The sequence below is a fragment of the Aythya marila genome, assembly GCF_965140915.1.
Source record: "Aythya marila genome assembly, chromosome: 12".
Taxonomy (NCBI): domain Eukaryota; kingdom Metazoa; phylum Chordata; class Aves; order Anseriformes; family Anatidae; genus Aythya; species Aythya marila.
In genome coordinates this window covers 20,687,599-20,701,192 of record NC_139053.1, presented here as the reverse complement: position 1 = coordinate 20,701,192, position 13,594 = coordinate 20,687,599, and the positions used below count along the sequence as shown (strand labels likewise).

The 13,594-nt window shown below is 39.3% G+C and overlaps 1 protein-coding gene across 3 annotated transcripts in view; it reads right to left on the bottom strand.

The window, feature by feature from the left end:
* The window catches only part of NFAT5 (nuclear factor of activated T cells 5), a 57,024-nt gene that overhangs the window by 18,115 nt on the left and 25,315 nt on the right, over positions 1 to 13,594 (bottom strand). For 2 of the 3 annotated variants that reach the window (XM_082770084.1, XM_082770085.1), the window contains exons 3-7: positions 10,258 to 10,816; positions 5,561 to 5,753; positions 3,025 to 3,215; positions 1,565 to 1,737; positions 135 to 269 (exon numbers count right to left, since the gene is read on the bottom strand). In XM_082770084.1, the coding sequence (XP_082626210.1) occupies positions 135 to 269; positions 1,565 to 1,737; positions 3,025 to 3,215; positions 5,561 to 5,753; positions 10,258 to 10,816 (1,251 nt within the window). Of the gene's footprint in view, positions 1 to 134; positions 270 to 1,564; positions 1,738 to 3,024; positions 3,216 to 5,560; positions 5,754 to 10,257; positions 10,817 to 11,278; positions 11,341 to 13,594 lie in introns of all 3 variants that reach the window. The other variant, XM_082770083.1, reaches the window with a different exon arrangement.

Sequence of the window (13,594 nt, the reverse complement as noted above, 5' to 3'; positions counted from 1 at the left end):
CCATATAAAGCAATTTATTTTAGTGCCTTTGATTCAGCTTCTCAGTTTGCTCCCTACAGCTAAACTGTATGAAACAACATAAACCCAAACATGCTCTCTTCATCACCCCAAGCTGGTATGGCTTTCACACTAACCAGAAACGTTCTCTTGGAAAATCACTTTTGTTCCTTTTAGAAAGTTCTTGCCAATCAGAAAAACTTCCTCTTCACCCTTCACCGAACAACTGTGCAGACTTTTCTTTAGGATCTCTGGAACTCCTGCTGGTTGAGCTGCAATTGAAAAAACACATAGCTTGAAATCCAAGAAAATATTAACATCCAAAACAAAGAGCTTTCACTGACAGGATTACAACTTACTTGTCACTTACAGGAAAGAATAAAATAATTCCTAAATGTCTTCCTTTGCTTTATGATTTGTGACCAAAAAAAAAAGTATATATATATGCATATATATCTCACTTCTTTGCTAAATGTAACAACATAAATGCATAAAATCAAAGAATACCACCACAAAAAAAGAAAAAAAAAAAAAACTGAAAAGAACAATTTAGCAAAAAATGTCAGGAGGAAGAAAAAAATGAGGGACAGGAACACCTCAAGCTGATCTTTCAAGAAGACCGCCCCAAAATGTCAAAATAATGCCTAAAGCATAAAACGTGGCCAAAGAGAGCAGGAGAGTCTGCCTGTGCATCCAGCAGTGACATTCCTTTGGTTGGGCAAAGGGATTCTTGGTGAGAGCCGTGCACTGGGAGAGTCGGGCTGCACATGCAGCACAGCTGTTAATCAGCCTGTAGCTGAATATATAAAACCATATAAATACCTATGGATACATATACAATCATATAAATGTTATATATATAATTGCCTGCTGCCCACAGCACTGTGGTATCTGATGTGCTTTTAATCATCCCCTTACAATCTGTCCTTTCACTGGCAGCAAAGCTGCAGTTTCTGAGGAGCTGAATAGGAGCCCTGATACAACAGGTATTGACTGTGAAAAAAATATCAAGAAAAGCAGCCTCAGATGTACCATGGCCTCCTCTGATTTCATTTTCCATGGCGTTCATTGCAACCTGAACAGTCAATGCAGCCATCTGTGCTCAGTGCTAAACAGGGCATTTTAATAAATAGCTATAAAAGGTTTAATTCTTCCACTGAACCAGAACAGATCCCCTCTCTGGGCTCAATGTACTCCCACATCTGGGACGAGCCATGCTGACTAACTTATTACAAGTAATTTCTATCACTGAAAGCTGGCAGATGAAAGTGACAGTACAGAAGGGATTAAAACCTGTATCAAAAAAGTCATTATCAGTTCAAAGCAATCATGACACAAGTTCTCATCTCTTGAAAGGCAAAAAATCATTTAATAAGAGATTAGGCAATTTGTAACTACTTTTAAATACTAGTCAGCCATTCAACACCCCCCTCCAAATAAAAATAACCCATCTGATTTTAGCCACAGCAACTCATATAATTACAGACCAACATTGTGGTCCCCCCACACTTCAATCACACTAAAATCCAGAGTCCTCTAATAGCAAATCTTTTATTTTGATACTTACTGCACAGAATTGGGGAAGAAGGCGTCTGGAGAGTCAAAGTTGAACCATCTTTGCGAGTGATGTTAACACGAAATACCAGCCTGGCACGTGTGCTTTTTTTCTTGGAACCAGCAATCCCTATCCTAGCTTCAACATCAGCATTTCTCAGCTTCAGTATTCCCACACAATCAACCCTAATGACACAAAGTAGTTGAGAGTTTAATAGAGTTTAATAAATTCATCCTCTTTTAAAATATTTTGACTAATCGATTAAACAAGCCACAAAAAAGTCAGTACTCTTGAAGTAGAAATATTATTAGATTAGTCACATGAAATCTCTGCATAACCTCTCATTATATAGTCCTGCCCTCAATTCATCCCTACTTAATTTGGATGCTGAATCATGGGAGGAAGGAATGTGAAAGAACTATGAATAAAAAAGAAAATGCAACATAACAAAATTATTCTGGTAAGCGTTCAATTTATCACTACAGATCTTTATTCTTCCATTCCTCTGCGTTTGCAGGGTTACTACTACAAAACGTTCTGGACAACAGCTAGGGAATGGAGATAAGTGTGATAAGAGAATTAATCACACGTAAGAAGCAGACACTGTAAATTGAAGAAGTGCTTCTGTTGACATCAAGACAAGTTTCTTAAGAAGTGACAGCTTTCAAGCACAACCACATATTGCTTTGAAAGAAAAAAAAAAAAAAAGAAAAAAGATATTCTACTGAAAAACATACTTGAGAAGATCACGCCTTTTCTATAACTTAAAATACATGTGAAAGGCTTTTAGGGGAATCACTTCTATCTGAAATTTCTTGTGAGATCTAAACCACACAGACACAAGAGGCCATTTGCTCAAAAATCTGCTACACTTGACAAGGGTCACTGGACTGGGCTTATCCCTTTCGAGCAACAGCCATACACTGTTTAAATGCATCTGAAAACCTGTTGTATCCAAGACGTTGTCTATATTTGACCAGATTGCTCTGTGAAGATAGGAAAGCACTAGGCTTTCATGACAAAGGACTGTCTGATAGGAATGGCAGTAATGGAACAAAGAGAGATGAGAAACCTCAGAATTTAGCCTCCAAAATCCCCAACCTTTCTGGGCCCTAAAAGGATCTGAAGATCCCAGTGTTTGCCATCCCTCTTTTCTGCTTAGCCATTTCATACTTGCTAAGAGAGACCATCAATGGAAGCAGTGACATCATAATTCAGGTAATGCTTGAATATGTTCATTATTCTTTAAACAGTACATAAAACTCTAATATAACAAAGTTCATTGAAAAAGCTATAGAAAAGGATGAGATTAAGCATAATAAACTGAGAACATGGATTTAGAAGTTTATTATTCAGGTAGCTTCACTAAGAGCCTGACTTGCTGAGATACTAAACAACCCAACTGAAAGAGAAAGGCCAGTTTCTGAAAATAAGCTAATAAATTAAAATATATAATTAAAATAGTTACTCACGCGAGTGTCATATTGTTGCTAGGGTCCAGTCCAACCTCAATAACAGTAGTCCCCTCGATATCCACTTCTTTACAGGGAGTAGTGTTTCGCCCAGTAACTCTGCAGGCCTGGTAGAACCCGTGTGGTTTCACTCGGCCAGAGTCATTGCCCACGAATACCTGCAGCACCACCGGCTCGTTGTGACCTTCCAGCTGAAACACAGCGGCACAAATCATATTTTGACTGACCAGCAATGCCTTTTAATTAAAATCAGGAATATTTTATGCAGCTGAACTTGAAGCAAACCTGCTCCTAGTGTTGCTGGAAACAACCCTCAGGGAAGCATGATTTTTTTTAAATCTAGTTTATAAACAAAAGGTAATTGATGTTTTTAACCTATTGTCATTTGCTCATCTACTAAAAGACAAATAAGTCATTTAACACATGGTTGAAATGAATATATATACACATATATATACATAGTTAATTTTGGAGTTCTTAGCTGGTTTGCAAAAAAATTAGAACTCCTGCTAAGATCACAGTATGCCCCTCAAGTCCAAAAGGAGCCACTAAGTTACAGCAGGTAGGTGGGATACTAGGAGGTATGAAACCAAGCAAACAAACAAAAAACTCTTGGCCTTTGTGTACTTGTTGTGTTTTTTTTTCCCTACCCTCAGCTCAGATTTCCTGAAGATCCACTGACTCATTTTGACTGTCCAACTCAATTAGACTTATGTATGCAGGGTAGGAACTCGTCTGCCTACTGGTAAAGCAAGCTTGGGCTTCCAGGCATTCAGTAACATGAAACTCTTCCAAACAGAAAATTTTCTCTGACGGGTGCTAAAGAGAACTGGAAAAGGAATTAAAAGGAAGTTCAGATGAACAAAGGCCCATTAAGAAAATCCACATAAATGAGCACTAAATCACCATAGCAACAGGAGAACATGAATGGATTCTTTTCTTAGGAAACTTTACTGGACTTCTGCAGTACTGAAGGGGACTGAGTAAAGTGTTGGAGATGCTTGCAGTGCTGTTGAACTGGACTTCAGAGATAAGTATATTTCTATACTCTGTCTGCATAAATTATTAAGGCTTGCATTGAAAACAAGTGGTCCTTTGTCGACCTGATAAATCAGCCTGGTCTGAACTGCTTTGCTGCTCTCTCAAAGTAGAGTAACTAAGATAAAGTATTAGAGGAAATGTTTTTGTTTGTTTGTTTGTTTTTTGGTATGGTAACAAAAATGTGGTTGTCTGCTTGCTTTGCCTGCTGGCCAGAATCCTCGCAGTACAGCCAGGATGCTATTTGCCTTATTTCCAAGGAGCACGCAATGCTGGCCTGTATTCATTTTGGTGCCCACTGTCACAATCATACTGCCGTCAGTGCAACTTCTGTGATATTTGACATCAGTTCTTCTGCTTCTCTCCAAGTACAGCATTACAGCAGGACCCTGCAAATTCACATTCTGTACATCAGCAGACAAACTGTGAATGTTCTCCCTCTTGGGCTGGAATGTGAAAGACCTGTCTGTAACCTTCTTCCTTATGTTTCTCCTCCACCTGTAGCTCTTCTTCTTCATCTGGGCTTTGGTCCTCATCCCCTGAGGAACTCACAGCAACGCCCTCCTCAGCAACCTAGCAAGCCTGATCATAAGCAACTTTTCCCCTCTTTGAGTAAGGCAAATTATATCATTTCCCCTTGAATAAAGCAAAACAGAGAAAGAAGCAATGCTTGCTGGAGAGATCAGCTATGCAGGGCCTCCTGAACTGCTGACTGCATCTTCTCTTATCCAGATCTTTGCCCTTGATCAGGATTAAGGGCATCATTCAGGCCTCTGTGCCGTGCATCCCTACCTCAGAGCAAGTGACCAACACCCCCTAAACTTACAGGTACCAAAGTCCATACAGGAAATAGGCTGCATGTGTTAAGCATGCATATAACTGCTTCCTTTTTTCTTCCCCCATTCCCCAGTTCTGCTAATCCACACGTGCTTCACTCTGCTGCTAACTGTGTGAGCAGTGAGATCCATAACGTACACCTCAGTTAACAGATCTTTGTGACTCTGCTTGAAAAGCAGGTACTGAGTATGTGGATTCTGATACTTCTCATTTAAAAAAACAAACACCTTTTAGATGTCTTTTGGAACAAAACCTAGTTTTATGTTCTTACCAGTAAGACACAATGACAACCCACTGTGATCAGCGATTGAACAGTTACAGCAGTTTGCTCTCCTACTTCTGTATGCCTCAAGTGTCTACCTCTTCACACACAGTTCATCTAATTGTGAGTCTCACAGGACATGCATCACAGATGAGGTATCATTGCCATGACATAACATTTCCTGCCTCCTGTAATTGTGTGATGCAGACAGATGTCTTTGTATCCGAAAGAAGAGAGACAGTACAGTTCTACAGCCTTTGCAGTAAAGAGATTGCAAGGTCTCCTCCCCTTCCTCTAAAAGTAGAAATTCGAGGTCTTATCTGAACTGAACCAGTTCCCATTCTGCTAAAGTATGGCTTGGAAAGGAATCCCCGTATCACCCGAAACTAAACAGCCTACCTTTACAGTTGGAAAACCTTGCTGTGTCCGGTCTTTCACCGAGCCTCGGCTGCCTTCAGTCAGGTAACGAGCCCTGTGCTGGGTTTCCGGCTGTACCACTATCTTCAGCTCCTTCCCCTCACTTTTAGTTGGATACTGACCACACAACATTGGGGTCTTCTTCCCTCCAGCTCCTTTCTGGCTCTCTGGTGCTCTGAGAAGTCAAAGCAGACCATTAAAGGTGTTATAAGCAGCTCCTCAATGAAAACAAATGAAATCACAGCAAAGCTACAAAAGTAAGGAGTGTGTATTAATGTACAGAAGATGCATGGTTGAGAGCAAACATGGGAATTCTCTTTCTGACAGAGAAGGAAACCTGCAGGATGAAGAGGAATGGTGCTTCCCTGCCTCTTCCATCCAGTGCAACTGCTTTTCATAGCATAAACATAAAGGAAGGGAAAAGCAATTAGCATTAAACTGCATTAACAAATAGAAGGCTTATAACCTGCTGTTCTCAAAGTCTACGATACGGCTTGGCATTATTGGAACAAACTGCTTCACTTCTGTTAAAAATATACGTATGTACACACACATGCCGAATGGATTTAAGGTTAAATGATACTTCTTTAAACAGGAAAACAGCCTCATGCCTGTCTCCTCCTGAACATGTACATCCATGCAAACTCAAATACCAGTTTCTGTCAAAATTCATAAATTTATGTTAAAAACAGATTTGTTCTTGTAAAAGGCTCTGACAAAATTGCACAAATTTTAGAGCTGCAGTATATGCAAGAAGACTCTTTCCTTCCAGGTGCACACCTCAAGATGTACTGTACTTGTGATCAGTTCCATAATTAAAAGCTGAATAAAGAAGCCCTCCAAAGTATAGCGTTACGTGGTCAATTCTTTAAAGCACAAGGGAAGGTAACGCTTGATGCTGTACAGAGCAGGTTTCTGTAATTATCCTGAAGTCCATCAAACCCATCTAACATTAACAAATGTAAACATGTCACAGCAAACAGGACAGGCAGAAAGAGCTCAATGAGCTTATGCAGAACGTAAATTCATTATTTTTCTTTTTGAACTACCAAAAAGTAGCTTTTAACTGTTAAAGAGTGAAAAAAAAGCAGTTTTAAATCACAGTTGTGATCTGCTAAAAAACAAAACAATAAAAAAGAATCCTGTTTCAATGTGCAACATGCAGAACTTATCCAGGTCCCAGCTGCCATGCTCTTACTTCCACTAAACCTTCCAAAGTTTTAACACAAGTAAGACAGAGCTGTGGTGTATGTTGGTGAGCTGTTACGAGGCTCGTGCTGTGCTTGAATTTCATTTTTCTCCCTGTTCCTGAGGGCTACCCATGTCAGCACCCAGCGAGCCTACTGCTCACACTGCTTGCGGCCTCAGGCTCGTCTCACAGCCACGTAGAGGTGCTGGGGCAGTCTGAGGTTATAAAACCTGCACTAACCATGTCACGAAGTCCTGATTACTCAGCCATAGTCAAGGTTAACAGGCTGGTTGAGAAAAAAAAGCCACGTAAAAATATGCCGTATTTTAGGAAAATAGAAGGGAGATGTCTTCTTCAACTAGCACACACAAACCTGCAATACACTCAATAAGCTGCAATTACCACCACGATGCTCTTTGCTCCTGTACAAGTCAGGCAAAAGCAGTGCTTGAATTTAGGCCTGTTAGGTTATCGCTTTCCCTGTACTTCCTGTCAGGACATTACTCCAACGGACCAGTAATTAAGAGGAATACATTTACAAACTTTCAGTCCATGCCTTCTCTTTGTTCATATTCAGAATTTTAAATGACTTGACTAAAGTCTATCAGCATCCCACAGGGGATCTGAAAAGGAATTGCAAGGATTAACTTCAGCCACAGCCACACAGCCCCGGTACTCAGACCCGTGCTTCCTTCGCCTCAACCAGGCAGGCTGCGACTGCAATTGCACTGAATTAATGCAGCAGGTGGGTTGCATATTCTGACCTCCTCATACCTGGGAATTGCAGTTAAATAAATTAATATGGGGACTAAAGTACAAAATTTTGAAGGGTAAAGTCAGAGAGGCATCCATTAAAATGAAATTCCCTTTTAACACTCAAAATGCAGTTTTACCAGTGGGACATTGATGCTTTGGCCTCTCCAGCACATCCTTGTGCTTTCCTGAAGTTACTTCACTCTTAAAACCCAAGTTTGTTGTCAACAAACTGACATTTTGCACATTGTAGTATTTATCTGAAGAGATGACACCTAAAAACTATTTGGAAACTCTTCCCTTCAGAAACTTGAGGCAATTGTTATTTTCAGTCAGATTAGATGAACATGAAAGTAATTTTAAAGACTTCACCAGAATTTCTCAGTGCTTCCTTCTCAAATTATGAGGATTTATCATTTACACATCCTTTTAATTTAGTCAAAATACAATTCTAGTAGCCATGCCCATGCAAATAGTAAAAATATTTCTCTCACACACACCCCTTTATTTATTAGCTTAATTGTTACCAGACAATGTCTCCTCAAAGCTGGCACTTCCTTTCTAGAACAGAAACTCAAATGGCAAAACCCGTGATTCTATTAAAATAGATTTCATGAGTTAACTTTTGTCTGGTCCTGCAATGCATCGCGGCTGTTCCAAGTGGAGGCTTGAAAGTGAAAGCGAGACCAAGCATGACCGAAAGCTGAGAATCTTTGCTCTAAATCAATTCATCTGTTTTTAAAAGGCTTTCAGAAATGCTAAGGGTTTCCACACGAATAAATTCTTTTTTCTATCTCTGAAAGCCAACTACAAGGCTCTTTTAAGACAAACTATTTCCGCTTCACAAATTACCAAGTGTTCTTTCCTTGCTTTTTTCTTAAAGCCAGAAGTGAATGACCTTGCTTGGCTGAACTTCATCAGGTTGCAAAATTTAACAAAAATTAAAGTGACGCTACCATAACCTGGAGCGGTCTGTGATCTAGAGTTGTAACACTGAATTTCTATATTCTAACTATAGAACTAGCTTTTCTAATACCTTAGATATTTCTTATTGCAAAGCTCTTATTTAAAAGGACAATTCTATTACATAGGATTTTGCTGTCGTTCAATCTAGCCTGTATATGAGACATTACACAAATGCTTATCTAACCCCGTGTTCATCGAATCCTAACGCCAGCACTGCACTGTTCATTGTTCATTGTGCCCCTGATATTTTGGGGAGTATTATAATCTTGTGATGTTTTAGATTGAGACCACATATACTGTTCCCAAGTTTACTAGATCTCCCATTTATGTCCAGAATCACAGAATTCTTGCCTCCCAATAGTTTCCTCCCTTTGTAACTGAGGGACTGAACTCCTTTGTGCTTGCTGGAAGCAGCTTCCTCGTTCCAAGCAAACATGTTAGTTTGCTTCCTAGGTTCTACCCAGAACAAATGTTTTACATCATTAAAATTTTCAGCTGCCAAAATAAGAGATGCTGGGCAACTTCAGTCAAGCTTAGAGCATTTGCTGTAAAGACAATTAAAACAAAAGATGAAGAAATAAAAACCCACCCAATTGTTGCTGTACGGGTTTGAGAGGAGGAGCAGGGATAGTACCAACTCTTTGTTACCAGCTAGCTCCATCTTTCCAAATGAGGTACCTAATAGAGCAGGAAGCAGCAGCACACTCTGGAGAGTTTCTCAGAATCACCTCACAGTGAAATTTTAAGTATGGAACTGCAATGACCCTGGGAATACAGACTCCAGGCTCTTTCCCTTTGGAATATGAGACATTCATACATAATCTCATTAGGCAAACTTTAATATTCACCATTACTGTGATTATTATCTGAACATACTACAAGCACATACATAAAAAGGGAAACAAAATAGCCCCCCCGAAAGAAAATAACCAAATCTATCCATTTGACCACCTTAAGAGTACTAAAAAAGCCAAAAGGTAAAAAATAAAATACAAAAATACATATAACCACACTACTATAAACTGATGGGTATTTTCTCTTCAAGCAGCTACTGAAATGCATTTAGTGAACAGTGTGAAGTGGGAGAGATGAGAGACCACCACCCAGGCGTGCCCACATACAGACACACGCATGCACACAACCCAGAAGCACAGAGAGAAACAGGATTAGAGATTTATTTCTGAAAAAATCAAATACAGATGTGAATTCACAAGAAAAAACAAAATTTGGTTCACCATATAGTCTTAACATTTTTATAAAAAAGTAAAGGATGCGTTAAATGATGAGAAATCTTAACAAGCCATTAACTTCTACTCCCATCACTCTCTCTATTTGACAAATAGAGAAAGAGACAAACAAGCAGGAAAAGTGCCTAGACTGAAATCCTCACATAAAATACTGCACAAACAGCAAGATTTAGGGTGCGTCCAGTCCACTTCTGCCTTTTTTTTTTTTTTTTTTTTTTTTCAGTACAATAACGTTTCCATTGTCTTTTTATACGGGGGATTGCACAATCTTTCAGGAATCTCACTTAATAATACAGCCAAGCTCATTGAGTCTGCGTCCAATTGTTACGGCAAAGTTTAGCTTTATCTTTAAAGATTAGCAAGTCTAGTGAGAACTTATCATGGGCTAGAACACAAAACGGAATGGCAGAGAAGGAGAGAGATTTATGTGAGAACCTGAGTAGAACACTTGGCGGGAAGGGAGTTTTATTAGTTTGGTTTTACATATGGCGATAGAAATTTATTAAAAAAATGCAGATACCAACCCATTTCCTGCTTTTGAGTTGCCTTTGCTGTCCGTGCTGAGCTGAGAAAGGACATAGTGAGGCGCTTTGGCACTGTCGGCATCAAATATATCCATGTTGGACTCTTCACAATCTCGGCGTTTGATCCCTGGCCTCTGCTTTGGGTTTCGTTTGCGTGATTTACGTGGCACCTCAGTGTTATCATTGTAGGAACTGGTACTCATGTTACTGAAGTTGGAGGGTGAATCCTCCATCCACATACTGCAGCTCTGTTCTGATTCCAATCCACACCCCTCATCCTGGCAGGACATCCGACTGTTGTCCAGCAAGTCCTCAGGTGGTGGCGAGATGTACAGGACTGTGTGTCTCTTCGGCGTTGACTGCTGCTGCTGGACTGTGTTACTGGTTAACTGCTTTTCACTTACCCCTCGGTTACTTACCCCCACGGCTGAGGAGCAGCTCTCCACTTGCATAGCCTTGCTGTCGGTGACTGAGGTAGAGTAAATGGTAGGACTGGAAGAGGTGGTAAAGGAGCTGCAAGCACCGCCCATGGAGGAAGAGGAAGGAGCTGAAGAAGCATCTGCGGTGTACAATTTAGAAGTAAATACAAGACACGTGGTTCTGTGTGTGCTGGCTATAGCAGTCCCATTGAAGTGAAGTGATTAATGAACCGATTGCTTTCCCCCAACGAATATTTGGAATTTGGTACGTTTTGGAATGTAAATGCTTAAAGCAGTATAGCCTAGCCAATACGGTACTTTGGAAATGTCCAAATATGACTGAATGCATTGTGCTGTAATCAACTTTTTTAAAACTTTAAGTTAATTCATAAAAATGGCTGCAAGTAAACAGAATTTTCATTGCCTCAGCTGGACTACTTATTTGTGTATAAGCCATTTCATCTAAAATAATGGAAGCCCCAATCAAAACGTTTATAATCCACATTCAATGCCAATTAAACCATTTATTATTGGATTTTTTTGTTTTGTTTTGAAAAGACGGGACTGTGCTTAGCCACGAAATATTAAAATAAGTTTCTAACCTATGAAGCAGAGAACTACAGGTCATTTTTAATGCAGACACTCCCTGCTTCAGAGGCAAATCCTGGAATAAAAATATGAGAAAATAAATGAGAAAAGAGCTGCTGATTATTCCATCATAAATGAGAAATAAAATATAAAATCAACTGAGTTGGTAGGCAAAATGGAACTGGTATCAGTCACTACGATAGAGCTGTTTACTTTGCAGGTTCAGAACAGGGTTGAAATAGCTGTATTGGTGACATACTGACCCAAAACAACATGAAGTTTCTGTAATTTGACTCAGTCTCTGAGACTCTACATCAGCCTTCTCTCAGTCTTCATTAGCTGAGTCCCCTAAGCATACAGGGGCAGCCTGGGAGAGACCTCTAAAATAATTGATATTAAGCAGGGTGTATTAAACAACGTGATTGTGACCTCTCCAGAAGCCCCACAGATCAATCTGGTTTAAAATACGAAAGGCAGCTAATTGATTAAAACAAAACCCTGAAGATTTCTGAAAAGCAGCATAATCATTTCCACTGGAGAATCTTAATGGACAAATAGTTGAAAACGGAGGCTGAAATGTTAGAGAGGAAGTGGTAAGAAGGACAAACAGAGGTCTTAAATTTAAATCAGCTGTAGTGCACTAAGGAATAATTAAGTTTCATATACAGATTTTAACTTCCTAGGGGAGAGGCCACTTTACTACTGCACTGCTAACCACACCTTATGCAATCAACAAGAACTGTAGAAAGAATCTAATTTTGCAAACAATAGGCAATAATAGGTATGTTTGCTCAGCTAGTTACTGCTGTAGTGGAGGTAATACCTGCTATGATAAGAAACAAGATCCTTTCTTTTTTGTTGATTTTTTAAAATCCAAGTTATTATATAGAACTGTCACCTCTAAAAAGGTTTAGACATAGTTGAACTACCTTATCAAGTTTAAGCTACTTAAAAGTAACATAATAAAGTATATTCAGTATGATATAAATATTTAACTAGCAGCAAAATTCAGCAAACCTTCCTATCAACCAGTCTGCTTGTTATTAACAGGGGTTACCCATGGCTGATGACAAAGACTGCTTAAAAAGGTATTGGTTTCTTACAGCTTTGCTGTGCTAAATGAAATTAAAAGTAAACCTAAAGTGTTTCAGAAAGGAGTCAAGTAAAATACAGCAGTCATTGCAGTTTATCAGAAATCTATTCTGCTTTCACCTGCATAAGAAGTCCCTTCCTCAAACCTCCCAGAGAGCCAGGAGCAGATGAATGATACCAGTTCCATTTTCCAGTTTGTTTTTTGGCAAATATAGTGGCTGAAATTGGAGAATTCAGTCACTTTGAACTGCATTCCAATTTAAAGGCAAATTTATCCTTTTTATATCATGCATTAATGCAATGCTTTTTTCAAAAACACTTACAGGATTGGCAAAAACTATTAAATCTAGATATTAATTTCAGTGACAATAGGAGCTGATTTGCAGCCACTTTGAGTTGAGATAGATCGTTGCTATTTGTGATGTTTACTTTTTTTTTTTTTAATAGAATTAGTTTCCATTCATTAGAAAGAAATGCAAATATGCAACATGCATACAGCATATATGCTGCACGCAAATGTTTGTGACCTGAATACACGGAGCCCACAGCAGCGATGCTGCAGAGCTGGATTGCTGACTAGCAGCATTTCCCCTAGTTAAAAAAAAAAAACAATTCTATTTTTTTTAAACAGATGAAACTGAGCATCATGTACACGATGATGCAGTGTATGTGGATCTCATGTTTTCCTGTCTGTGACAAAGACTGACAAATAAATAATTACGTACGTTGAACCAGGTAGCAGGGCTCTAGAATTGGAAGACATTTCCTCCTCTACAGAGAGCTTAGTATCAAGGATTCTCTTTTTGCAGCAAATGCTGGAAAAGTTTTAGAAAGGTTTTTTTCGGAAGACCGATAAGAAAAAGTTAGTCACGTTCATACGCAGGTCTGCCTTGGGACAGGTCTGCCAAACACTGAGCACAGCCTGCGTATCAAGTGGCTCCATGCATATCCTCTCCAGAAATGCAACAGCTGCACTTTTCCTTCACTTTCCTAGAAAAAAAATAATCACTAAACAAAATACTTTCAGTATAAATATTAGGGTGCAGCATTTAGCAACGCTGCTATCGTTATAGCTACCAGGTTCTCAAAACAATTTCTCCCCCAGCTTTTTACCTAGAAGTTTAAAAAAAAAAAAAAAGACCGTGTATGAACATCCATGGTTCTCCTTTCTGAAGATAAGGAGGAAACAATTACTGCCCTTTATGCACTGGTTACACTCTCCTCCGCTTGTCAGACAC